General features: G+C 36.3%; 1 protein-coding gene across 2 annotated transcripts in view; it reads left to right on the top strand.

Moving 5' to 3' along the window:
- The window catches only part of ATG4C (autophagy related 4C cysteine peptidase), a 91,637-nt gene extending 64,895 nt beyond the window's left edge, over positions 1–26,742 (top strand). For both annotated transcript variants that reach the window (XM_029949691.1, XM_029949690.1), the window contains exons 10-11: positions 5,686–5,805; positions 26,355–26,742. In XM_029949691.1, the coding sequence (XP_029805551.1) occupies positions 5,686–5,805; positions 26,355–26,522 (288 nt within the window). In that variant the 3' untranslated portion in view covers positions 26,523–26,742. The remainder of the gene's footprint in view (positions 1–5,685; positions 5,806–26,354) is intronic.
- Positions 26,743–27,199: the final 457 nt, after the last annotated feature.

The raw sequence follows: 27,199 nt of genomic DNA, 5'->3' as shown, positions 1-27,199 counted from the left end.
TATGCTGTCGTGTATATTTATGCTTTGAAATTTTGCAGTTGATTGCTGTAATTATATGAGGATTCTAAAACCACCACCCTTATACCTCAATTATTAAAATTATTTTTAAAAGCAGCTTTCTTTGATCAATACTTGACTTTGGTCATTAGATGGAGAAATTAAAATCTTAGCTCTTTTAGCCAACACCATGTAAAGAATCACTGGTAGTCTTGATATTTTGTGTGAGTGCCTTAAATCCAATAGGATTATGAAAATTTAAGAAAATAGTAATATCTGAATATTTGATATTGAAGAAGAGATTTAGATTATATCCTTTGTTCTTATGGTATTGAATTCCTATATATGTAGAGTTGAACTTAAAAATTTTGAAGTCAAATCAGAACAAATATTTTTCTTTTTTAAACTACCACTTGAGTTCTTTCCATGTGGAAGGCACAGTCCTAAGTACTATTGTTAGTCCTCTGTTGAATTTTTTTCTTCCCTGTGGTTCCACAGATGCTTTGATTATGTATATATTTGTATTAATTTTTAATTATTTTTATATTTATGTATTTTGAGAGAGAGAGAGACAGAAAGAGACAGAAAGCATGCATTAGCATGCTCGTGCAGAGAGAGAGAGAGAGAGAGAGAGAGAGAGAGAGAGAGAGAATGAATCCCAAGCAGGCTCCATGCTGTTAGTGCAGAGCAACACAGGGCTTCATCTCATGAATCATGAGATCATGACCTGACCTGAAATCAAGAGTTGGACACGTTGACTGACTGAGCCACCCAGGGACCCCTAATTTCTATTCTTGTGATACTTTCTTATAAAATATATTCTTATATAATTTTTATATTAACTTTGAAGAAGAGAATTTCTATCATCTTTATCTTCACTTAATTTTTTAAATAGTTTATTGTCAAATTGGTTTCCATACAACACCCAGTGCTCTTCCCCACAAGTGCTTTCCTCCATCACCACCACCTCTTGCCCCCCCTCTTCAACCCTCAGTTCATTTTCAGTATTCAATAGTCTCTCAAGTTTTGCGTCCCTCTCTCTCCCCAACTCTCTTTCCCTCTTCCCCTCCCCCTGGTCCTCCATTAGGTTTCTCCTGTTCTCCATTTTGACCTATGAATGCAAACATATGGTTTCTGTCCTCTGCCTGACTTATTTCGCTTAGCATGACACCCTCGAGGTCCATCCACTTTCCTACAAATAGCCATATTTCATTCTTTCTCATTGCCATGTAGTATTCCATTGTATATATATATATACACACACCACATCTTCTTGATCCATTCATCAGGTGATGGACATTTAGGCTCTTTCCGTTATTTGGCTATTGTTGACAGTGCTGCTATGAACATTGGGGTACATGTGCTCCTATGCATCAGCACTTCTGTATCCCTTGGGTAAATCCCTAGCAGTCTTCACTGAATTTTTAACATTGTAACATGAATACAAGTAGTTATGTATGTATGTGTGTCTATAATTTTCATATAGAGAATGGGGTTTAATGGAGCAGCTTGAATTACCTTACAGAAAAATGTTGTGAAAAAACAAGTTGAAATTAGAAGGGGATAAGAAGAACTCAAATAGACTTTTGCAGTTAGGTATGCTGAATTGTGGGTTCCCATTGTCAGTGGTTCAGGCAGAGGATCAACTGTTGGGACGAGAGGACTAGAAGATACATATTTTCGTGTGTGTGTGTGTGTGTGTGTGTGTGTGTGTGTGTGTACTTAATAAGATTTCTTAAACCAGAGACTATTGTGTCATGTTATTTATGATATACTTTCAGAATGACTGGTTTTAACCCTTACAAATAACAAAGTCTATTCTGTTATTAAGGTAATATTTGATTACTAAATATTAATATTCTGTTAATAATAACAGAATAAGAATAAGGCCTTATAAATTGACGTTATTAGTCTGTTGTGATTCTTGGGCCTCCAGTTAAAAGTTTCAGACTTTAGGATGTCCATGCAGTGGTGATTATTTTAATCTGTCCTAGTCAATTCAGAGAATAGTGTGGCATTAAAGCTATGAGAATGATGTGATGATTAGATAGATAGATGAGTGAACTCATCAGCGAGAGCTGCACCCTTTACGAATTACACATGTGAACCGCATTTAGTAGGCGGTGCTTCGTAGTAAGGGTACTCTAACTATCTCAGGAAGCGCCATCTCAATCACCAGCTCCACCTGAAAGTATTTGTTTCAGTATTGTCTGTATGTTTAGGTAAGAGAGTCCACTCTTCCAAAAACTAAGCTTAGAACTGGGCCTGGCATTTGGTAGATTCCTAATAACTATTTGTTGAGGCAGTGAATAAATAATGTATAAAAAATGAAATAAATGGGAATTGACTCACTATGACTAGTTTTTTTCAGAAACATATTTCATTGTCACAGAAGTGTGTATAGCAAATACTCCCTAAAATGTGTTCATGAAGTAAAAGGTGCTACTCTTGGGGAGCCTGGGTGGCTCAGTTGGCTAAGCATCCCAACTCTTGATTTCGGCTCAGGTCATGTTCCTGGGTTTAAGCCCCATGCCAGGCTCTTCATCGGCGGTGTGAAATTTGCTTGAGATTCTCTTTCTCGCTTTCTCTGCCCCCTCCCCTACTTGTGCTCGCTCTCTCTCTCTCTCTCTCTCTCTCTCAAAATAAATAAACTTAAAAAAGTATTGTTTTTTAAAAAAGGTGCTACTCTTACCAATCATCAGAATTTTAAAAATAAAAAAAATCATAAGTATAGAGCTGAAAGAATGATCACAAAGTGAATATAGCTGCGTAATGCCCTTGAGAAAATATTTTAAAGTCTAACTTGTTCTGTAACAAATGATTCTGAATTATAAATTAGTGTTAGTTTGACTTCAGAACCTTCTAAAGTGAACCAAAAAATGTAATTTTAAGTTTTAATTGTATAAAATGCCTCTTTGTAATACGAGTCCTAGTACTCATCTAGTAACACCCAATAGCAGTTTCATTTTTTAGTGATCAGAGATTTATATCTGTGTTTTTGTGAATAATTTAAAAAGTTCTTTGTAGATATCAAAACAACCATGAATAATAATACAGTGTTTGTCATTACTGTCTATGATGAATGAGGCAATACAGTGAAATCGCACGAAGCCTACTAGTTTTGTCATACATACTGTTTTCTTACATGAAAACAGTAACAGCATAATGTAGGACATCCTTATAGTTGAGTTAAAAAATCCTTTGTTGGACCTTGTACAAACTTTTGGCCCTTCTTATCCATCCTCAAATAGTAAAAACCAAATAAAATTCCTTATTATTGGCTTTGGAAAGAGTTGGATAAGAGACTATTTTTAGATACCTTATAGGTAGAATAACTTTTTGTAAATATGAACTAGAGCCTTTTTGTAAATATGAACTAGAACTGTGTGCCTTACACACAGATCCCTTATACACCTATATATTGTTAACTAACACATTTATGTAGCTCTTCTGTGCTTCTCTAGATCTCTTTTCAATAAAATAGATAATTAAGCAGGTAAACAGTTTTGGGAAATGTCCAAAGGTTGGACATTTGGGGGTTCCAAAGGTTGGATCTCACCATATAAAGTAAGTATTAGGGCGCCTGCATGGCTCAATAGATTCAGTATCCGACTTCAGCTCAGGTCACAATCATGGTTCGTGAGTTCAAGCCCTGCATCAGGCTCACTGCTGTCAGCTCAGAGCCTGCCTCAGATTCTCTGTCCCCCTACGCTTTCTGTCCCTCTCCCGCTCATGTTCTCTCTCTCTCAAAAATGAATAAACATTAAAAAAACATTTAAAGTAAGTATTAGTTAAGCATTTTGTAGAAGTTCTAATTGTGAAAATATATTTGTTTGGTCTATATTTACTGCAATGACATTGGATTTGAATCTAATATATGACTTAACTATCAGGGAAAAAAGCAGGTTGAATGCATATATTTTTGCATATCCTCTAGTGATAATATGGGACACTAATTGGATTATTAGGATATATGGGAAGAGGAAAGAGAGATTTTGACTGATTCACCATGAACATAAATATGAAAGCCTATGTTTTTCTGTATTTTAATAGATAGTTTCAAGTTAAAATTCCATAGTTTTAGGCATTAAATGTTGGGACATCTTAAGTTTATGAGTTCATATTCGGCCTCGATCATTTCTTAATTAAGCTTATTCTTTAATTAAAAAATATAAAATATATAACAAAGAATTTCTCATACCCATCTCCATCTACTCAGTTCTCTCTCCCCTAAACTTGGTATGTTTTTTTTTTAAGTTTATTTATTTATTTTGAGAGGAGATGGGTAGAGAGAGAGGGAGAGAGAGAGTCCGAAGCAGGCTCTATGCTGACAGAGCAGAGCCTGACATGGGGCTTGGACTCCTGAACCATGAGATCATGACCTGATGCCCTCATCAGTGCCACGTAACCTGAGCTGAAACCACGGGCTGGACCCTTAACCAACTGAACCACCCACACACCCAGGCACCCCAATTTTGATATATTCTTACAGAGTTTCTTTATACAGATGTAAACAAATATGACTAAATGTATTTTTTATAGTCCTCCGTTTTTACATATAACCTTTTTTTATACATACAAAAACAGACTTTGGTAGTAGCATCAGTGATTTTTAAGGACAAGATCTCTGAGCATTCAAGCAGTTTAAAAAAAATCTTTTAAGCGAAGCACCAAAATGTTGGAATGATTAGTTTTTTTTTTTTTGAGCGTGCATGCAAGTGGGGAAGAGGAAGAGGGAGAGAAAGAATCTTAAGCAGGCTCCTTGCCCAGCGAAGAGCCTGACAGCGCTCAGTCTCGTGATGCTAAGATCATGACCTGAGCTGAAATCAAAAGTTGGACGCTTAAAACTGATTACGCAGGTGCCCCTGGAATGGTCAGCTTTATATTCTACCCTTCTCTTTTGTATTTTTTGAAGACCCCAGGCTCTACTAGTTATCCATATCCCGTTAGCTAGAGTGGGGCGGCTAGAGCAGCCTCCCTAGTCGATTTATGTCTGTGGCACTGTGACCACATGAGGAAAGTGGACTGACGGGACTGACGGGAAGACTGGTAAGGAGGGGAGCCAGGACCTTAACAGAACAGTTTTCAACTGTGTCCCATATGAGAATACACAAGAACTTAAAGTAAAGGATAGTAGAAAAGTGAGTTGGGAGAATAGCAAGCGTGTATGAATTGTGTCAGTTGCTAAAATTTTCAAGTTGACCTATTTTCATGTTTTTATGGAACATTTACATGAATCTGTGTATTTGTTTAGTGTCTTCATATCCTTACTAAAAGGGTTTTAAACATTAAAGACCTCAAAAAAACAGGCTCAATTGAACTTTCATAAAAATAACTAAATTCTAAATTTTGTACTAGCTTCTGTATGTCGTTTTCATAGGCACATTTTCCCTCCCTTCTGCAAAAATTCAAAATGCATACCACTTTTGACACACTTCTGTGGAATGGCACTAATGTCATACAAAGTGGAGATTTGGTGAACTGAGTAAATAAAGTTGCTTGTCATGCTTTACAGCTTTGGGGAGTGGGAAGGACTATTTGCATAGGAGAGACTAAAGCACCGTCTGAAAGCATATTTACAATTTTGAGAAAAGCTAAATGGCAAATTTTAAATTAAGTAATACCTTGTATATACTGAAGTCTGTCAAATAAAACTAAATTAATCCTAAAGAACTTTTAAAATTACAGACATTCCACTGCCCTTCTCCCAAAAAGATGTCATTTCGAAAAATGGATCCTAGCTGTACAATAGGATTTTACTGTCGAAATGTTCAGGACTTCAAACGAGCTTCTGAAGAAATCACTAAGGTAATTTTATTTAAAGTATTATATTTGTAAATGATGTAATTTTTATTAGAGGTAGCCTATCAGAGGACTGAAATCTATAAATTATTCTTTTGTGAAATTTACCCTTGAATGCTAATATAATTATGAATATTGTGAACAGAAGGTAAAACTATTTGGTGACTCCTAGTCTTTGAGACTAGTAAAACCAACTGGCTGAAAGTATCAATTGCCCCACTAGGTGGCACTGTTGAAATAAAAATCCCTTCACAAACTGCAGCCATGTGCAAGCAATTAGGTTATATTTTATTTGAAGAGGATTTTAAAAGGGCAATACCTTAGGGGGTAGAAAAAAATTAATGAAGTATTTGATCAAGCCAAATTGTGCATTATTTCTTGTTAGTCCAAGTGCTTCTTTGATTTTTTTAAGGAGAAATGGTATTTTTGGATTTCTCAGAACTGCTTTATAAAATGAGCTGTGTTGTTACCTTCCAATAAGCCTGTCTAATCTGATCTATTCTACTTATAGGATCTTTGAAATAGGTTTATTTAACTCCCTCTCATTACCTTTAAACTTCTGCTTTTTTTTTGTTGGTCCTTGAGTACTAATAAAACATTTATAGAACCTTAAGGTCTATAGTACTTAAAGTCTTAGTACTTTAGGAAATAAAAAAGAGTATTTATTTAGGAAGTAAGCATAACTGGATGGCTGGCTTGATTAGTATCAGTAGTTATAGGCTATCATTTTATGGTAAACAGAACCAATACTAGAATCATTTATGGGAATTTTTAAGTTGAACTCAGGTATATCTTATTATTACTTTAACCTCCAGTTAGTTTTATTCTTGAAAATGGACACAGTGGGTTGAAATTTGATCTTTATAATGTAAAAACAAAATGAAAAACAGGAAGTTTCAGAAAAGCTAAGTTTAGTTTACTTGACCTGCCATGTAAAAGATGAAAATTAACAGGAACAGGACAGAAAAGTGAATGAGAGGATAAAATGAGACACACAGGACCCTTTCTTTACTTCTCATTTCTCAGAATTGTGGTCTTTTCTTTCTCCTTTTTTTTTTTTTTTTTATCCCAGAAGGACAAGTGAATGTAACAAAACGTGTATTCTCCATTTCCCCCCTCTTTCATTACTTGAAGTTAGTATATACACTTGCATATTTTTGTTTGAGAGTTCTGTCTTTATAAAGTATCATGTAAAGTATGTGCCAAAATACACCGATCCAGATGATACTGTAATATAGATCGATGTTGACCATCATTTCCCACTAGAAAGTCCTGTTTCTGTTTCCACTAGTTTATTTTCTATCCAGGTGAAAATAAGTTTATTTAGAACAGTAAAACTCTACTCCTGGAATAGAAACAAACCAAATTATTACTACCAAATTGGAAAAACAAGATTCACAAATGAGTAATATGTTGATATTTTTCTGACTAAAACAGACAGTTTTTGTGGTTTCTATACACATACATACCTATTTATATCTATGTTATGGTTTTTACATGGGAAAAATACTTAGAAATTATTGCTCATGATGCATGAGAGCAATTATGCAATATGAAAGCAAAGGGAAACAATATTGAAATATCATGTGGAAGTACTGGGAATTTTTCCCGAGTCCGTTAACTTTGCTTTAATAAGTGTCAAAACCTCTGCGATTAATAACCTGATCATTTACTTTTGCTTGGAAGGTTGTAAGTTAAACAGTTTTCCTTTTCTTCTTAAAACCTGAACTTGGCATTTTTTTTGTTATACTGCTATTTTTTTCTCTTTAAAAATTAAAACAACCTAAATTATTTGTTTCAATATAGGATATAATTTCAGTTGTCTCATTTTGAAAATGAAGCTAGGTAGCCTAGATCCTCATATTTAATTTGTAATGCTATATGAATATTAATGCCTTATACCACATGATTTTAAAAATGTTAATAAATATTGTGAAATTAATTCACTGTTTAGCAGAGCTCAGCCCAGCAAGTATCCGAGTAATCACCAAATTGAAAGCATAAAATGACCAAAGCTATAATCCCGGCTTTTGAACAGGTCTAAGGCTTCTGCCCTCGAGTAGCATTTAAATAGGCCAGGAGACGGAATAAGACAGGCAGACATACACTACATTAAATGTGATAAGCACCAATACAGAACTAGAAATAAATTGATAGCGGAAGGAAGGATGTTGAAATGAGAGCAATGGCACATCCAAGTCACAGTTCTTTACTGTGATGGTGATATTTAATTTGAGCCTTAAAGTGTAGGCTTAATTTCTCCTGGCTGATCAAGGAGAGGGCAGGCCACTCCACACAGAGGAAATAACAAGAGGGAAGGTATTGAAAAAGGAAAACGGAGAGAGGTCTTCTAGAGAATGGCAAATAGTCCAGTTTGTTAGGTGCCAAGGGTACACCAGGGTAGGATTTCTGTCTCCTGACTGCCTAGATTAGGGTCCTACATGGCTCGGGAGTGTCCAGTTCTGGCACGCCTCCCTCCCAGGTAGTCTTGTACACCAAATTTGAGGACAACCGGTGTGAGAGAGTGTGACCCAAAGGTGATACCCGACGTTTCTAGGTAGCACCAGGGTGAATATCTTAATACTTATATATTTATTTATATTCATATTAGAAAAATATAACTGGCAATTTAAACATGATTTCCTGTTAGTGATTTGTAAAAGGCTATTTAGGTAAAAAACTGTGAAAGGAAAAATAATCATTAATTATAACAGAGATGGATTACATAACAGAAATAATGCAGGAGGCATATACGTGTTCAAGGCTTGAAAAACACTGCCGCAGGAAATAGCAAAGGATGAGGCTAGAAAAGGAGGTTGGAATAATATCGTGGAGAATCTGGAATGCCAGGCTGAGGTTTGTACTTTAGCAGTATGTTGATTTTATTAGTTTTTTAAATTTCAAGCATACAGAAATGCTGAGAATAACATAATAAATACCCATGTGCTACCATTCAGCTTAAGGGGAAAAAAAACATATATAATTGAATATTAACCTTCCCCAATCTTTTTCCCCTCCTTCCTTCCCAGTGGTAATTACTATTCTAAATTAGTATATAATACTCATACTTTATATATCCATAAACAACATATTTTGCTTTTTATGTTATTAAGCTTACCATTAATGATATGTTTATATAAATATGTATACATCCTGCAACTTGCTTTTTCATTTAATAGTGACTTAGAGATTATATCTATATGTCTTGGTCTAGCTTATTCCTAATTGCTGAATAGTAGCACATTCTGTGATATACTAGTTTTTATTTCAACTGTCTTTTGTTGATGGTCATCTAGCTTGTTTCATTTCTTAATTCTAAATAATGTTTATAAGAGTATTCTTGTCCATATCCCTTCATGCATGTGTACTACTTTAACTGGAAATATATTAAGATACTCTAGATATGCTGAACTGGAATTGCTGGGTCACATGGTATGCATATTTTCAGATTTGTTAGATGTTGTCAGATACTCTCCAAAGTTATACCAACAGTATATGAAAAATTTCCAATGCTCCATATTAACACTTGACATTGTAAAATTCTTACATTTTTAACCAATCTCATGTATATAAATAGTATCTCTTGGTAGCTTTACTTTGTATTTCTCTGATTAATAGTGAAATTGAATGTCTTATCAAAGTTTATTGGTCCATTGGTTCCTCTTTTGTGAATTTCTTACTCATTTCCTTTCTCAAATTCTCTGTAAGGCTATTTGATTTGAAGGAAATCAAATCAAATTTATAATTCTGGATGCTATCGCTTGTTGGCTCAATGTGTTACAGATATATTCTCCTAGGCTACTGTTTTCACTTGTCAATGACAAGTTTAATTTTAGTCAAATTAGTAAATCTTTTCCTTGATGATTTTGAATTTTTTACCAAAGAAATGTGTAATAACCAAAGTCATAAACATATTTCCTACATTCCCCTACATTTTTTTAATGTTTATTTTGAGAGAAAGAGCTAGCAGGCGAGGGGCAGAGAGAGAGGGAGAATTCCAAGCAGACTCTGAGCTGTCAGTGCAGAGCCTGACATGGGGCTCAAATTCACAAACCATGAAATCATGACCTGAGCCAAAACTAAGCCTCCGCTGAGCCAGCCAGGAGCCCCATATTCTCCTATATTTCTTCCAAAAGTAGTAAAGTTTTATGTTTACATTTAGAACTTGTATATATCTTATGTATCTTTTTTAGAAAAACATGTATAATTGGTTCCAGCATTCTTTATTAAAAAGTCTAACCTTTCTTCTTTGCTTTGTAATGCCTTCCTTCTTCAAAGACGTGGATGAGGACAGAGCTGTAGGACGGGAGAGGAAGGAGCTGTTTTGAGAGAGTTTGTGAAAGTAGAATCTGTAAGACCAAGCAGCCACTGGGACTTGAGGGCAAGTGAAAAGGAGAGTCCAAAAACAAGTCTGCTTTACATTTCAGTGTCTAGGAGAAAAGTTAATTGCTCTTAATATGGTGATTCATTTAGTCAACAAGAGATCTGAGTGCTCTCACCCCTTCCACTCCACCAAGACTCCTCTCAGGGTCACTGACACCCCCCACATTGCAGAGTCCGTTGGTCATATCTTAGTCTTCGTCCCACCTATCCTAATGTTAGTATTTGTCATAGCTGAACGCCCGCTGCACCTTTATACACCTTCTTCATTTGGCTTCTACAACCACTGTCTTGGTTTTTCCCATTCTTCACTAGGTTTTCCTTCTCAATTCTCCTTTGTCTGCTCTTCTTCCCAGTCTCTTCATGTTGGAGCACCCCAGGACTGAGTCTTTAGTTCTCATGTCTTCTTTATCTTGGTGATCTCATCTAGTCATATAGCTTTAAATATCAATTATAAGTCAGCTAAGACCAAGATCATATCTCTAGCTCCCACCTCTTTCCATTTATGAATTGTATATGTCCAGGTGCCATTCAGCATCCCTTGTAGGTCTCATGTGCATATCCAAAATCAAATTCCTGATCATCCTTTTCAAGACTGCTTTTTTTTTTAATGTTTTTTTTTTTTGAGAGAGAGAGAAAGCATGAGTGGGGGCAGGGGGCAGAGGGAGGGAGAGAGAGAGAATCCCAAGTAGATTCCATGCTGTTGGCACAGAGCCTGATGTGGGGCTCAGTCTTGCGAACCATGAGATCATGACCTGAGCTGAAATCAAGAGTCAGAGGCTTAGCCGATTAAGCCACTCAGACACCCCCACTTTTCAAGCTGTTCTGTTCATAATTTTTCTCATCTAAGGGCAAATTTATCCTTCTATCTGATAAGACCAGAAGCCTTAGAGTTATCCTTCCTTCCTATCTCTCCTATGCTACAACCAATTATATGTTCAATATATATCTAGAATCAGACCACTTTTCATACCCCTACTGCTGCTATAATGGTTTGCAATGGTCTAAATTGTTTCTAAGCTCCCTTCCCCCAGAAACTGTTCTCAATTCAGTGACCTTGCTGATGTTTTTAAAACTTAAAGCATACTTACTCCTCTCCTCAGAAACCTGCATTAACTTTCCATTTCACTTACAAGTAAAACAGTTCTGACCATATCCTCCAAGGCCTCAGATGACATGTGTCTCCATGCCCTACCCGCTTACCCTAACCCCTCATCTCTTACTCTACCCTCTTTCATTCTGGTTTAGCCATGTTGGCCTCCTTGCAGGTGTCTAACCTAATAGGCAGGCTCTTAGAGCCTTTGCAATGGAATGTAATGCCTTTTCCCTCAGATATCTGTAGGACTGATTCCTTTGCTTCCAATAAGTCTTGACTCAGATGTCTCCTCAATGAGGGTTAATCTGACTACCTTATTTAAACAGTCTTCCCTACCATTCCCTCTTACCTTGTCATTTTATTTTTTCTTAGCACTTACTACTTTCTAATACACTGTATAATTTACCTATTATGTTTATTACATAAGTATGTTATATTACATATTATATTTACCTATTACATGTTTACCTGTTATATTTTTTATTATCTGTCTTCCCTAGTAGAATATAAACTTCACAAGGACAGGAATATTTTGCCTATTTAAGTCACTGACGTATCCCAAAGTTTCTAGAACAGAGCCTTGCCCATTGTAAGAATTCACTGAGTTTCCTGAATGACTATCTAGAATTGGGTAGGCAGTAGTGAACAAGAAAGTTGTAGCTTCATGAACTTATAGTCAAAGTGGACAAAATAGACATTAAGTCCACAAATAAATGCATAACTAAAAATTTAAGTTCCACTAAAACTATAGTTTATGGGCAAGAAAAATAGGAAACACAATTTAATTTGGGGAGTACAAAAACATTTGATAAGATATATTCATTGTATTTTCTTTAAAGTCCAGATAAAAGTTTTACCTAGTCTATGAAATCTGCCCTATTTGAATCTACCACACAATTAGTAAAAATCAGCAAGAGAAAAGTGAGGGTCTTCCTACTATAATGAACTTATTAATTGATAGAGTTTCATGACTTGCTTTAAGAATCCTTCAAAACCTTGAAGTGGGAGCAGATGAAATGAGCAACAGGTTGGCATAATAGAGACAGCAGAATTTCAGACAGAGTTAGGAGTATCTTTTATTTCATTGGAATGGTCAATCATGGAATCTCTGGATAAGGAGGCAAATGGACTGGGAGAATTGAGAGAGGTGGAAAATTTTAAAGTCAGGCGACTATGATGAAATCAGGTTTACTGGGAGTGCATCTAAAACAATCCCTCCTGGGGCGCCTGGGTGGCTCAGTTGGTTACACATCTGACTTCAGCTCAGGTCAAGACCTTATGGCTCATGAGTTTAAGCCCTGCATTGGGCTATGTGCTGGCTGCTCAGAGCCTGGATCCGACTTCAGATGCTGTGTCTCTGTCTCTTCCTGCCCCTCCCTGGCTCATGCTCTGTCTTTCACTCTCTCTCAAAACTAAGCATCAAAGAATTTTTTTAATGTAGAAAAAATTTAAAAAGTTTCCATTGTAATTGTGGGTTTGTCTCCTTTAAGTTCCCTTGCTTTTTGTATTATATATTTTGAGGCTATGTTATTAATTATGTAGAAATTTAATACTGTTAGGTCTTATTGAATTGACTCTTTTATAATTATATGACCCTCTGTCTCTAGTAATATTTTTTCCTTAAGGTCTATTTTTGTGCTTTGTTGTATACTTTAAACTCCACAAAGCATTTTGTTTTAAACAGTCAATATTACCCTCTCTGATGACCTTCATTCTTTCATGTATTGTTTCTTTCTGGGATCATTTTGCTTCTCTCTGAAGAATTTCCATTACTGTTTCTTCTAGTGTTGTTTGCTGGTGATATATTCTCTCAGTTTTTGTTTGTTTGATTATAACTTTATTTTGTCTTCATTAAAAAACTGAAATAAAAGCAATCTTACAGAAAAGTTGTAAATTTGGTGCAAATAACTTTTACCTGAGCCATTTGAGAATCAGTTGCCAACATGATGCCCCATAACCCTTGAAAAATTGAGTGTGCAATTCCTAAAGACATTCTTTTGCCAAACAATACAACTATCAAAATCAGGAAAATAGCATCGTACATTATTACCATGTAATTCTCAGAAACTATTCATGTTTTGCTAACTGTCCCAGTAATGCTCTGTATAGCAAAAGGCTCCAGTTCAGAATAATGTGTTGTATTTATATATACTGAATCTTTTTTGTTGTTGTTTTTTATTTATTTTTTATTTGAGAGGCAGAGAGAGGAGAGGGAGATACAGAAACCGAAAACAGGCTCCAAGCTCTGAGCTAGCTGTCAGCACAGAGCCCGACCTGGGGCTCCAGCCCACAAACCATGAGATCATAGCTGAGCCGAAGTCGGATGCTTAACCCACCGAGCCACCCAGGCGCCCCTGAATCTCTTTTAATCTAGCATAGCTCCTCATCTTTCCTTGACTTTCACATGACCTTGATTTTTTCAAAGATTATGGGCACTTTTGTCTTTGGCTTTATTTTTTCAAGATACTTTTGATAATTTTATAGATTATCCCCCAATTTGGGTTTGCCTGATGTTCCCTCAGGATTTTTCAGATTATGCATCAGGTGTATCACAGAAGTGACTCTGTGTGTTCTTACTGCATCCTCGTGGTTGGCACATTATTTCAGTTTGTCTTTTTACTGGTGATGTTAACTTTGATCAGTTGATTAAAGTAATATTTGCCGGGTTCTAACTTGGCTTCCAGATACTCAGTAGAACAGCATGACTTCCCTGACCCTTGCATGAGGCCTGTTTTGTCCAGCCGCATCCAGTGGCTTTAGAAATGAATTGTTTGGGAAGGGAAGGAATGATGAAGAGGTTGCCTTCACTATTGAAAGATACTTTTGCTGCATAGAATTCTTATTTTAGCAGTTTTTTGTTCAGTACCTTAAAGATATTTATTCCATTGTGTTCTGGCATATTTTTTTAAAATTTATTTTGAGAGAGAGAACAGGGGAGTGGCAGAAAGAGAGAGAGAAAGAGAGAGATGGAGAGAGGGGGAGAGGGGGAGAGAAAGAGAATCCCATGCAGGCTCCACATTGTCAGCACGGAGCCTGATGCAGGGCTCAACTCACAAACCGTGAGACCATGACCTGAGCTGAAACCAAGAGCCAGATGCTTAACCAGCTGAGCCACCTAGGCGCCCCCCGGCCTCTGTCGCTTCCTGATATACGCCCCCTAAGATCTTCACTTCTCCGGGTGTCCTTTTCTTGGTTGCTCTCAGCTGCTTTCTAAAAGTTGCTTTATCTATTTTTTCCCCATTTCTTAATGACTGTTGTTGGTGGCATGGTTAATCTCATCATAACCTTCTAAATAATTATATTTATAAAATGCTTGTTTTAATTCTCTCCTTTAAGTTGTAAAATATAGCTAAATTTTAAAAATCCATTTTTAGAGAAATGCTCTTAAAAATTTTATTACTTATTCTTTATTTAAAAAATGTTTTTAATGTTTTTATTTTACTTTTGAGAGAGCGCTATCAGGGGAGGGTCAGAGAGAGAGGGAGACACAGAATCTGAAGCAGGCTCTAAGCTCTGAGCTGTCTGCACAGAGCCTGACGTGGGCCTCAAACTCAGAGTATGAGATCATGACCTGAGCAGAAGTTGGACACTTAACCTACTGAGCCTCCCAGGTGCCCCTTTTATTACTTATTTTTGAGAAAGAGACAGAGTGTGGGTGAAGGAGGAGTAGAGAGAGAGGGAGACACAGAATCTGAAGCAGGCCCCAGGCTCTGAGCTGTCAGCACAGAGCCCGATGCGGGGCTAGAACTCCATGAACTGTGAGACCATGACCTGAACCAAAGTCAAACGCTCAACCAACTAAGCCACCCAGGCGCCTCCAAAAAAATCCATTTTAAGAATCCTAACATAAAATTCATTTTATTTTATTGGCATTTTTACCACGTGAGTATATGTATAGAAAAGAACATGGCATTACAGTTTTATCTTAAATCCATCCAAAGAAATTTTACACCAGCAAATTATAGAAGTAAAGTAAGATAAACCAAATGAAAAGAATTTGGTACTCTATAAATGGCAGCTGCACTATTCTGGTTGTTCAGTCTAAAAACTTGGAATCATCCTTGGATCCCTTGCTGTCTCACACCCTATGCCCAATCCATCAGCAAATTCTATCATCTCTCCTCTACAATATATTTTGAATTTGATTTCTCACCATATCCATTGTTAACCCTGGTCCACCATCATATCTTCCTTGGGATTACTGCAGTGTCTTCTTAACTGATCACCCTTGCTCTGTCTATACAATATCTTTTCCATACAGCAGCCTGAGTGATTTTGATAAAATATAACATTGAAATAAAATTTTTAAAAAACTAACATTGTGTTACTTTTTTAAAAATTCCAAACCCTATAGTTGCTTTCTAACTCACTCAGAGTAGAAGCCTACAATTCTTCCAGTGACCTGTTAGACCTTCTGTAAGTGGAAACTTCCTCTCCCTGCCTTCTCTCTGACCTCACCCTTTCTTTCCTGGAGTCCAGCCCTACTGGCCTGTCGAAAATGCTCGGTGTCCTTCTGTTTCAAGGATTCTGCTTGTTTCCCCATGCCTGCAGTTCTCTTCCTGCAGATCTTGTCATGGTCCCCTCCTTCACTTCTTTCGGGTCTTTACTCACCTGTCACCTTCTTAGCCCTTTCCTGGCTACCCTATATGTAATTGTTACTTTCTTCTTTCCTTGTTTTATTTTTGTCCTTAGCATGTTCATTTAAGTGTACACACACACACACACACACACACACACACACACACACACACTGCTGTGTCATCTATAAACATTCTGCATATTTGATTTATTTACCACTTTTCTACTTTACTGGAGTGTAATCTCAATAAGCGGTATTTGTTGGTTTTATATATTATTATTTTGCAGTGCCTAGAAACTGCCTGTCATATTGGAGGAATAAATAGTTGAAGGAATGAATTAAAGAGATTTTGTTATAAGTTTGTCTTATAAATTAGCAAGGAGCTCAGTAACTGAGTTATAGAAATTCCAGTATATTTTCACCTATTTCTTCTGCTGTAGTCTCTTCTTTTTCAATGTATGTATTCTCTCTTCTCCCCAAGGAAGTTAATTATAGTAATTTTGAAATTATCTTCTGCCTGCTTCTTTTGCTGTTTCTGATTCTTTCTGTATTCTTTATTGTTTTTGTTTCTGCTTTAATCTTCCAGTTCTCCTTTGGATGCCTTCCCTCAAATGACTGCTGTGTGTTTATCCTTAAGAGTGAGGCATTAAAGAAGTGAGAAGTTCTGTGTTCAGCATGGCTTGTTAGCTGGTGATTTTCATAGTAGGTTGATCAGGTGATGAGCTTGCCTTTTCATTGGATGACCTGCAAGTGTTAGTAAGTGCTTGTCTTTTCTCTAGAGTTGCTTCATTTTTTTCAGCGGGGCGTTCCGTCATCTCCCTGTGGAATGTATGTTGTTTACTGGTGCTCCAGGACCAAGAAGGGAAGGATACTGAAAACCCTACAGTATAATATTCTCAGGTCACTTAATTCTTTAGCTTTTAGTCATCACTGTGCCTAGTGTACTAAAGAGGTCATGTCTTTATTCGGTTTTTCCAAAGAATAAATCTTTATTTTTCTGTGTGTAGGATGGCTACTGGGGAGCAGCGAAGGGGATTGTGAAGAGGGACCTGGGAATTGAGTCTGTATATAGGCTTTCAGTGAGTTTCCTTGTTTTCAGTTTTGTGTCTCACCTGTTTTTTGTGCCTTTATATAATCTTCCTCTCCAAGTTCTGTGGTGTGAACTTGCTCACTTTTCATAAATATCCTGCCATCACATCTCTATCCCAACCCCTGAACTTAGATATCTCCTCTGCTCTGCTGTCTTATAAAAGGCCTGATGTAGATTATTGTTATCGTATCTCACATTCCCAATTCTTCCCCTTTTTACTTGTTCTCAGCCTAAAGATAATTATAAAAGAAAATATTCTTATTTAATGATAAGCTTACTACCTAATAGTACTGATGCTTTAGGCCAAAAAATCTCAAATAAAAATATATTAGGAAGTTGATCGTCTGATTGTGGAATGAATGCCAACACAGGAAAAAATACTTATAAGTGGTTAGCTGTCCTTTAGCTGCAGAACAAAAATTTTTAAATGTTTTATTATTTATTTTTGAGAGTGAGACAGAACACAAGCAGGGGAGGGGCAGAGAGAGAGAGGGAGACACAGAATCTGAAGCAGGCTCCAGGCTCTGAGCTGCTAGCACAGAGCCCAATGCGGGGCTTGATCTCCTGAACCATGAGATCATGACCTGAGTCGATGTCAGCCACTTAACTGACTGAGCCACCTGGGTGCCCCAGAACAAAATTTATATTACAGCCTTTGAATCCTAGGTATCTAAGAGATCTTAGAGGTTATTAATCCAAAGCTAACATCTGTGGACTCCTTACCATATGTCTGATACTTAATTATCTCATTTAACCAACACAAACCTTCTGAGGGAGGTACTTGTATTCATGAGGAATCTTATAAAGGTTCAGTAACCTTCACAAAGGTCACAACTAATAAATGGTAGTGCTGAAATTCAAATAGACCATTTAATTTAGGAATATATGCTCATAAGCACTATTCTATACAGTTTCCTATTTATATATCAATCCACATGGTCCAGACAGTTGACTATCTAGACTTCATTTCAACTAATGATGAGCTAATTATTTTCCTTGGAGGTCTTTTCAATTTTTGGACAGACCCCTGTTGTTAAAAAAGCATTTCTTATATTGAGTTAGAATCATTCTCTACGTGACTTTTACTCTTTCATCTCATAAAGTGAGAGAATAAGTTTGCTTCCTCTTCTAGAACACACCCTCCCATTTTCTCCAATGGTACACAATTTCTTATACCCATTGCTATTTTGATAAATGTCTTTTTGTAAACACCTTAGTGTGTCAGATTTATGTTGATGATTTTATTTCCCCTCCTTCTAGTTCTGTATTCACCAAGTGAAATCTGCATATCTTCCTTTCATTGGTCTTTTTTACATCTGGGATTTAATGAGTTAAAGAAATTTTTTAACATTTATTTTTGAGAGAGATAAAGACAGAGTGCGAGCTGGGGAGGGACAAAGAGAGAGAGGGAGACACAGACTCTGAAGCAGGCTCCAGGCTCTGAGCTGTGAGCACAGAGCCAATGCAGGACTTGAACTCACACACTGCGAGATCATGACCTGAGCCGAAGTCAGACGTGTAACTGACTGAGCCTTTTAAAATCTTCAGGGGCTTATTGTTTAACTGGGAAGACATGAAATGAATATTAAAGATAAATGACTACAAAAATATATTCAGTAAACACCAGAAAACTAGTGTTATGATAATAATGACAATAATAATAGCCAACATATTAGGGGCCAGGTAACCTTCTGAGTATTTTACATATATTAACGATTTAATCATAACAACTTTGTGACAAAGACGCTATCAATACTGACATTTTGTAGCTAAGGAAAATGAGTCCATCTAGTTAAGTAACTTGCCCAGGGTCAGATACTTTGAAAGTATTAGCCAGGTTTTGGGCAGAGACTAAGTTCCACAATCCACATTTGTAATCTTTGTGCTATATGAGACAATTCTGTAGGATTTTGGAGAAAGGTATAATCACTTCAGACTGAGGTCTTGGCAGTGGAACTTGGGCTAGAATTTTGAGGACTGATTTTCTGTGGTCAGAAAGGAAGGATGAAGGGTGGCTAGATAGTAACATCCGGAACAGGACAGTAGGATGTTCCGGCATGTTTATGTAGAATAGTAGGAAGAAGAATACTTACTGTGACTAACAAGGACCTGGGTGATCCGCTCTTGTACACCAATCTGTGTTCCTCTTTTCCTCTACCCTTGACTCATTCTAGCCTTCTTTCTGTTCTTTGAATGTGCTGAGTGTACTGGCACCCTGTCCTTCCTATGAGCTGCTTTTTCTACCTGTAGTGCTTTTCTCCTAGAACTATTATATGTGACTTGTTATTGTCATTTGGGTCTTGGCGTGGCCTTTTCTGACCACACAATGTGCAGAAGCCTTCAAGTGCTTCCTTATCACATTACCCTGTTTTAGTTTTATTATGGTTCTCCTCTTGAATGGTGTGTAAGCACCATTAGTTACCTGTCCAATATCCACCTCTTTGTTTTGGTTTTTGTTTTTTTCTGAGAGAATCCTGATTTCATTTGGGGTAACAGCGTACCTACTTAGACACTCAGTTTTCTCGGTCTCCTTTGTATTTAAGCACAGTTTGCCCAGTGAAATATAAGGGGATGTGTGCTGGAAGTCTCTAGGAAGATTTTTGCTCTTCTGATGAAATGGTAGATACAGATGTGGTTCTGTCATTCCCCTTCTATCTACATGTCCCTGCCCTGAATGTGAATTCCACACCTGGGATTTCAGCAGTACCTTTGTGATCATGAGGGAAAGGCCAAGAGAATTGTAGAAACTGTGTGACATCAATTAACCAATACTAGCAATCAGACTTTTATGCGATAAAAACAATTTCTATTACCTAAAGCCATTGTTGTTCTTTATTTTATTTTGCTTTTTGTCAGCTGGCAACAAAAACCATTCCTAATTAATATAAATGATGTTACCAGTGATAGAAACCTAGAGAAGTCTGGAGGGGAGCTAATTTTGGGAGGCAGAAATTGTCATTTTATTTTGATACATCAGTCTGGTTGACATGGCAGCATGCCTCCACTTACCGCAGGAGGCAGCATAGGATAGTGGTTAGAACAGACCCAGACTCCGTAAGCTTACATCCTGGCTCTGTGAACTTTCTGGCTGCGTGAACTTGCACAAGTCACCTAATTCCTCAATATTTGTTTCTGCAAACATGCATAATAACAAAGCCTGAGAGAGAAATGATTGAAACTGAGAGTAGATAGTATCTGTAAGAGACACTATAGGATATATAGAGAAGATAAAGGATCAATAAGTGATTAACATCTGCATTTTGAGACTCAGGAATAAGTAAGAGTCAATGAAGGAGATAGAGAAGAAATAGTTCAAAAAATAGAAGGAGAAACAGGAAAGTAAAATATTACAGAAATCAGGGAAGTATTTTCAGAAAGATGCTCAGCAGTGTTGATTGCTAAAAATATCAAGAGAATAGGAACTAATAAAAGTCATTTATTTGAGGACTGGAAGAGTGTATTTTCAGTACAGTGAGGGGTAAAAGTTGGATTACAGCAACTTAATATTAAGCAGTGAGAAGACAGAGAAGAGTGCGTATATATGCACATTTAACTTACTTGAGTTCAACTACATGAACTCTTGTAATAAAATAGGAATGTATTTTTCCATGTGTATTGTTTATTACATACTCTAGATTGTAGTGTGTTGTACGTTCGTACATGTTACAGAATAGGGTTGTACACACAAAACTGTGCATAACACCCTTTAAACAGTTTAAAGGCCTTTTGAAGATAATTTTGACTATATTGATTTTGATGTTTGATGTATATTGATTTTTGATAAATTGTATTTGATTTTCACATTATGGGCTGACTTTAGAACCTAACCACAACATCAATTACAGCTCCACTATGAATACAGTGGTGAATATAGACCACAGAGGTCTAGACCACTCTGTACTGAGCATAATTGTACACGTTTGACGGTAGAGTCTAGAGGAAAAGGTTTGGCCGGGGGAGAATAGGTCATCCCTGGTTCTGTTTCTGTTCTTCCTTATACCTACTAGCCTTCTGGAGGAAGAAATTGCTTAACTTCTGTACTCCAGCTTATTCCTTTGTAGATTTTGAGACCTGTTAAGGTAGCACTTAGGAAAAATGTGATAAATTATTTGACCTCTTGAAAAATGATTTGCCTCTTAGATAATAAAGCTGTTTCAGTGTATCTTTGACCATGCTATTAAAATAGAACAGGATTTGCCTATTCAAAAGTTATTGTTGAGCAAACCACTGAATTCCCTTTTGAGAAGCAACTATGAGATAGGAAATTCAGTTACTTTAAATTAAAAATATTTTTTTCAACGTTTATTTATTTTTGAGAGACAAATACAGAGCATGAGCGAGGGAGGGGCAGAGAGTGAGGGAGACACAGAACCAGAAGCAGGCTCCAGGCTCTGAGCTGTCAGCACAGAGCCTGACGTGGGGCTCAAACTCACAAGCCATGAGATGATGACTTGAGCTAAAAAGTCCGACACTTATTGAGGCACCCAGGCACCCGTTAAATTAAAAAAAAATGGTTTTCTCCTACTTAGACAAGAAATACATGTTAGCAAGTTTGGAAACCAGAAGTATTAAAAAAAATCACCCATGAGTCATTCAGAGATAGTATTTTCTTCTATATCCTTCTAGTCTTTTGAAAATATATATTTAAGATGATTTAAAAATAATGAGATTAAATTTTATATATAGTTTTATATCCTGTTTTTTAACATTATATATTTCCTGAAGTTACTAATTTTTGTTATCTTTTATTTTGTATGGTATCTCAATTGATAATACACCATGTCATATAGATAACCTAGTTTAGAATTTTTTCATGTAAATTTTATGTTCTCCGTTATGAAGAGACTTTAAGGTTTTGACAGTGTGTCCTTTCTTGGACTATAAAAGAAGAAAACTAAAGTTTTCACTTTTGATAAAAGTTTTTAGAATTAAATTTTCGTTAAAAAATTTAAATCCAAGTTAGTTAACATAGAGTGTAATGATTTCAGTAGAATTTAGTAATTCATCACTTACATATAACACCCAGTGTTAATCCCAGTAAGTGCCCTCCTTAATGCTCCTCACCCATTTAGTCCATCCTGCCACCCACCTCCCCTCCACCAACCCAGTTTGTTCTCTGTATTTAAGTCTCTTATGCTTTGCCTTCCTTTCTGTTTTTATCTAATTTTTGCTTCCCTTCCCCTATGTTCATCTGTTTTGTTTCTTAAATTCCACATATGAGTGAAATCATATATTTGTCTTTTTCTGACTTATTTCACTTAGCAGAATACACTCTAGTTCCATCCATGTTGTTGCATGTGACAAGATTTTGCCACAAAAAGATTTCATTCTTTTTGATCCTGGAGTAAAACTCCATTGTATGTATGTGTGTGTGTGTGTGTGTGTGTGTGTGTGTGTGTGTGTGTGTGTGTACGCACATGTGTATACTGCATCTTCTTTACCCATTTGTCAGTCAATGGACATTTGGGCTCTTTCCAGAATTTGGCTATTGATATAAACATTGGGGTGCATGTGCCTCTTCAAATCAGCATTTTTTATCCTTTGATAAATACCTAGTAGTGCCTCTGCTTGGTCGTAGGATAGTTCTATTTTTAATTTTTTGAGGATCCTCCATGCTGATTTGCTGATTGTTTCCTTTGCTGTGCAGAAGCTTCTTATCTTAATGAGGTCCCAATAGTTCATGTTTACTTCTGTTTCCTTTGCCTCTGGAGACATGTCAAGTAAGAAGTTGCTGTAGCTGAGGTTAAAGAGTTTGTTGCCTGTTTTTCCTCTCAGATTTTGATGTTTCCGGTCTTACACTTGGGCCTTTCATCCATTTTGAGGTTTGTTTGTTTGTTTGTTTATGTATGGTGTAAGAAAGTGGTTCAGGTTCATTCTTCTGCATGTCACTGTCCAGTTTCCCAACACCATTTGCTGAAGAGACTGTCTTTTTCCATTGGATATTCTTTCCTGCTTTGTCAAAGATTAGTTGAATATGTTTTTGGATCCACTTCTGTGTTCTCTGTTCTGTTCCATTAATTCACATGTCTGTTTTTGTTTTTGTTTTGTTTCTTTTTTTTTTGCCAGTACCATACTGTCTTGATGATTACAGCTTTGTAATATAGCTTGAAGTCTGGAATTGTGATGCCTCCAGTTTTGGTTTTCTTTTTCAACATTATTTTGGCTATGTAGGGTCTTTTCTGGTTCCATACAAATTTTAGAATTTGTGAAGAATGCTGGTGTTATTTTGATAGGGATCACATTGAATACGCAGATTGCGGTGGGTAGTGTCAACATTTTAACAATATTTGTTCTTCCAATCCATGAGTGTGGAATATTTTACCATTTGTTTGTGTCTTCTTCAGTTTATTTCCTAGCTTTCTGTAGATTTCAGAATCTTTTACCTCTTTGGTTGGGTTTAGTCCCAGATATTTTATGGTTTTCAGTGCAATTGTAAATCGAATTGATTTCTTGATTTCTCTTTCCACTTCTTCATTTTGGTGTATAGAAATGCAACCAATTTCTGTATGTTGATTTTACGTCCTGCAAATTTGCTGAATTCATGGATCAGTTCTAGCAGTTTTTTGGTGGAGTCTTAGAATTAAATTTTCAAATCAATGTTTACTCTTTAAAAAAAAAAGTCTAAAAAAAGCATTCTTGATATGGTGTGTAGGAGCTAGGAAGAGTGTTTGAAAGGCATGTTGTTAAAGTGACTGAGGCTTAATGTCCCAATAATTCCTTATTAGTTTATCTCTTTTTGTGGTTGCTACTGTTGTTAAGTCATCTTGGGAAAGTAATTTAAATCTTTTGGGGCTCAATTTTCCTCTTTATAAAATGAGCGTTAGCTCAATAATTTCTAAAGTTTCCCTCGGCATTTCAATATTGTCCAATATATATTTTTAAAATAGACTTTATTCTAAGACATTTTAATGTTTATTTTGGAGAGAGAACGAGTCAGAGTGTGAGAGGGGGAGGGGCAGAGAGAGAGGGGGATACAGAATCTGAAGCAGGCTCCAGGCTCTGAGCTGTTAGCACAGAGAGCCCTACCTGGGGCTCAAACACATGAACTACGAGATCATGACCTGAGCCAAAGTCAAGACATTAACTGACTGAGCCACCCAGGTGCCCCAATAGACTTTATTTTTTAGAGCAGTTATAGTTTCATAGCAAAATTGAGTGCGAAATACAGAAGGTTTTCATATACTCCCTTCTCCCTATCAAATCCCTCCTCCCCAGACATTTGTTACAATTGATGAAACTATATTGGACACATCATTCCTATCACCCAGAGTCTATAGTTTGCATTAGGGTTCATTCTTGGTATTGTACATTCTGTGGGTTTGGACAGATGGATGATGCTCTGTAGCCACTCTTATAGTATCATACAGAATAGTCTTCCTTCCCTAAAAATTGTTTACACTCCACCTATTGCTCTCTCCCTTCCTGTTAATGCCTGGAAACTACTAGCCTTTTCCAGAACATCATATTGTTGGAATGTTATAGTTTGTAACCTTGGCTTCTTTAACTTGGTGATATGCACTTAGGGTTCCTCCGTGTCTTTTATGGATTTGATAGCTCATTTCTTTTTAGTGAGTATTATTCCACTGTCTGGATATACCACAATTTATTTATTCATTCGCCAACTGAAGGACATCTTTGTTGCTTCTAAGTTTTGGCAGTTGTAAATAAAGCTGCTGTAAATATTGTTGTGCAAGTTTTTGTGGGGACAGAAGTTAAATTTTCATTTAAGTAAATCTTAAAATATTTTTCAGATGATAATCTTTAAAAATATTTTAAAGAAATTGGGACAAGTTATAAAAATTATAATTCTCAAAGTCTGAATCAATAAATATGCACAAGGGGGCCTTATAGTGCAAATGGGTTTGCAAATAGTAGATGCATTTTATAATTAACGAATAGAGGGCTCCTTTCTGACATTTTGCCCTGGGCCACAGATTTGAATCATAAATGATGAGCAGCTAATAAACCTAAGTGACTTCTTTATTGATCTTGAAAGAAGGGATGAAGAGATAATATTAGCTTTGTTGTGTTGATTTGAAACTGATACAATGATACCTACCTGCCCATTAGATACTGGACTTTTACAAGTGACATTAAATGAATATAAAAATGAGAACAATTTTGGACTGTATTCCAGCCATTGGCTGGAGGTGAAAGATGCCTGATCAAATGCCAGATTCCTGTGTCTCTTATTTTTATTTTCTGCATTTTTCCTTTTTTTTTTTGTAGACTGTAAATAAAATAAATTTGAGCAATGTATACTTTAGGAGTGCCAAGAATTATAGGTTCTGATTTTCATTATATGTAGTTTTTCTAAGTACTTGATTGTTTTTAAATGGTTCATTTCCATTCAATTAAAAATGTATTTCATAGTAACTGTCTCTTGGAATATATTTTAGGTTTAACATTGTATCTGTATGCTAGGGCTACATATTTATTTTAGCCATGTTTCAAGAGAATCTATAAATGCAATATATTAGAATTTGATGATCCTGCAGTTAAATATTGACATTTGGCAGAATTTAGTTTGTACCCCTGAAATTATCCTTTAGAAACAAATTATAATTAATTGATCATGATTAATGATGTGTAAGTACTGATGATATTTTTTCAGCATTTTCTAATTCACATAAAATTTTCAGAATCCTTATAGGTCCTGGTTATCTATAGAAAAGTTTATTTCTGCCTAAAAAAGTCATTAAAATTTTTTATTCATTTTTAATGAAAATTGTTTTAATTTTTTAATAGAATTCTTTTAGCAGAAAGATTTAAAGTGGTTTAGAATGGGTTGTTGGATTGTTGATGAGTCCCAAACTGACAGAGGTTATAAAGGTTGTCTGTGTCCCCACAAAATTCCAGGTATTACTTTCTTCACTTCAGACTTAACATGGTTTTAGAAGGTGATATGTAAGATATGGATTATTACTATCTATGTGAACATTATTTTTCATGTTTACTAAATTACTGTAGAAGTATTTTTTCAAATATGTGACTCTGAAAAGGCTAACTTTAATTTTTTAAAAATAACTTTTTATTACAGCTTTTGGCCAATTTAACAATTCTCTGAAGTAAGGGGACTAGAAATCTTTTGCCCTATATTGTAGATAGGTAATTTTGTCCAAGGTCACATCAAGGTAAGTTGTAGAACCGAGATTAGAATGGACCTTGTGACTAAGTTTAATGGTGTTTCTTCTGTAATGGTACCAGGCTTTCACAGTGTTTTACTATAGTCAGGGATACCATTTTGTTTCATTTTCTGTTAGCCAGAACAGTGAAACAGTGGTGCTGGATAAATGTAGATGAGAGAAGCTAGTAAGAGAGATTCAGGCCTAGAACACTGGATTTCGTTATGTGGTCCTACTGTGCACTCTTGCATCCAATAAGGGATTTTTCTGTACTTTCTGTTACAGATGCTGAAAATTTCTTCTAAGGAGAAATATCCCTTATTTACTTTTGTAAACGGCCATTCCAGAGACTATGATTTTACATCTACTACAACCAATGAAGAAGAACTTTTCTCAGAGGATGAAAAGAAAAGATTAAAAAGATTTAGCACAGAAGAGTTTGTCTTGCTCTAAATATTAGTGCTTTTGTGCTTGGTGGGAAGAATTCCTTTGAAGGGGAACAATGAAGAGAAACAAGTTTACTTGAAACTAGCTTATTTTCACAAATATCTTAATTTTATATGTTCTTTAAAAAAAGAACATTTGGAAATATACAAGTTTTAAAGATATTTTTCTGAAAGAAATGATTTAATGAATCTTGATTTCTAATAAATATCAAGTGAGTCTGGCTGCATTCCTGTTTCCCTAAGATCTGCTAACAATAACTCTAACTAAACTGCAGGCCTTCCAGGAGCGCCTGGGTGGCTCAGTCGGTTAAGCCCCCGGCTTCGGCTCAGGTCAGATCTCACGTTGGTGGGTTCGAGCCCCGCGTCGGGCTCTGTGCTGACAGCTAGCTCAGAGCCTGGAGCCTGCTTCCGGTTCTGTGTCTCCTTCTCTCTCTGCCCCTCCCCCTCTCATGCTCTGTCTCTCTCTGTATCAAAAAACAAAAACAAAACAAAACAAAAAACCCCCAAAAAAACAAAAACATAAACTGCAGGCCTTCCAGCCTTCATATTCTTCCACCCGTGGCCACTAGTCTCCTGAAGGTTCTGTGATATAGGCCCCAAAATTGGGAGCGCCAAATAGATTCGAAAGCTTCAGTTTATACTAACAACTAGAAGACCAGAGAATGAATCTTCAGTGCTGCCCTG

This window comes from Suricata suricatta, chromosome 8 (genome assembly GCF_006229205.1).
Source record: "Suricata suricatta isolate VVHF042 chromosome 8, meerkat_22Aug2017_6uvM2_HiC, whole genome shotgun sequence".
NCBI classification, from domain to species: Eukaryota; Metazoa; Chordata; class Mammalia; order Carnivora; family Herpestidae; genus Suricata; species Suricata suricatta.
This window is presented reverse-complemented; position numbering and strand designations above follow the sequence as displayed.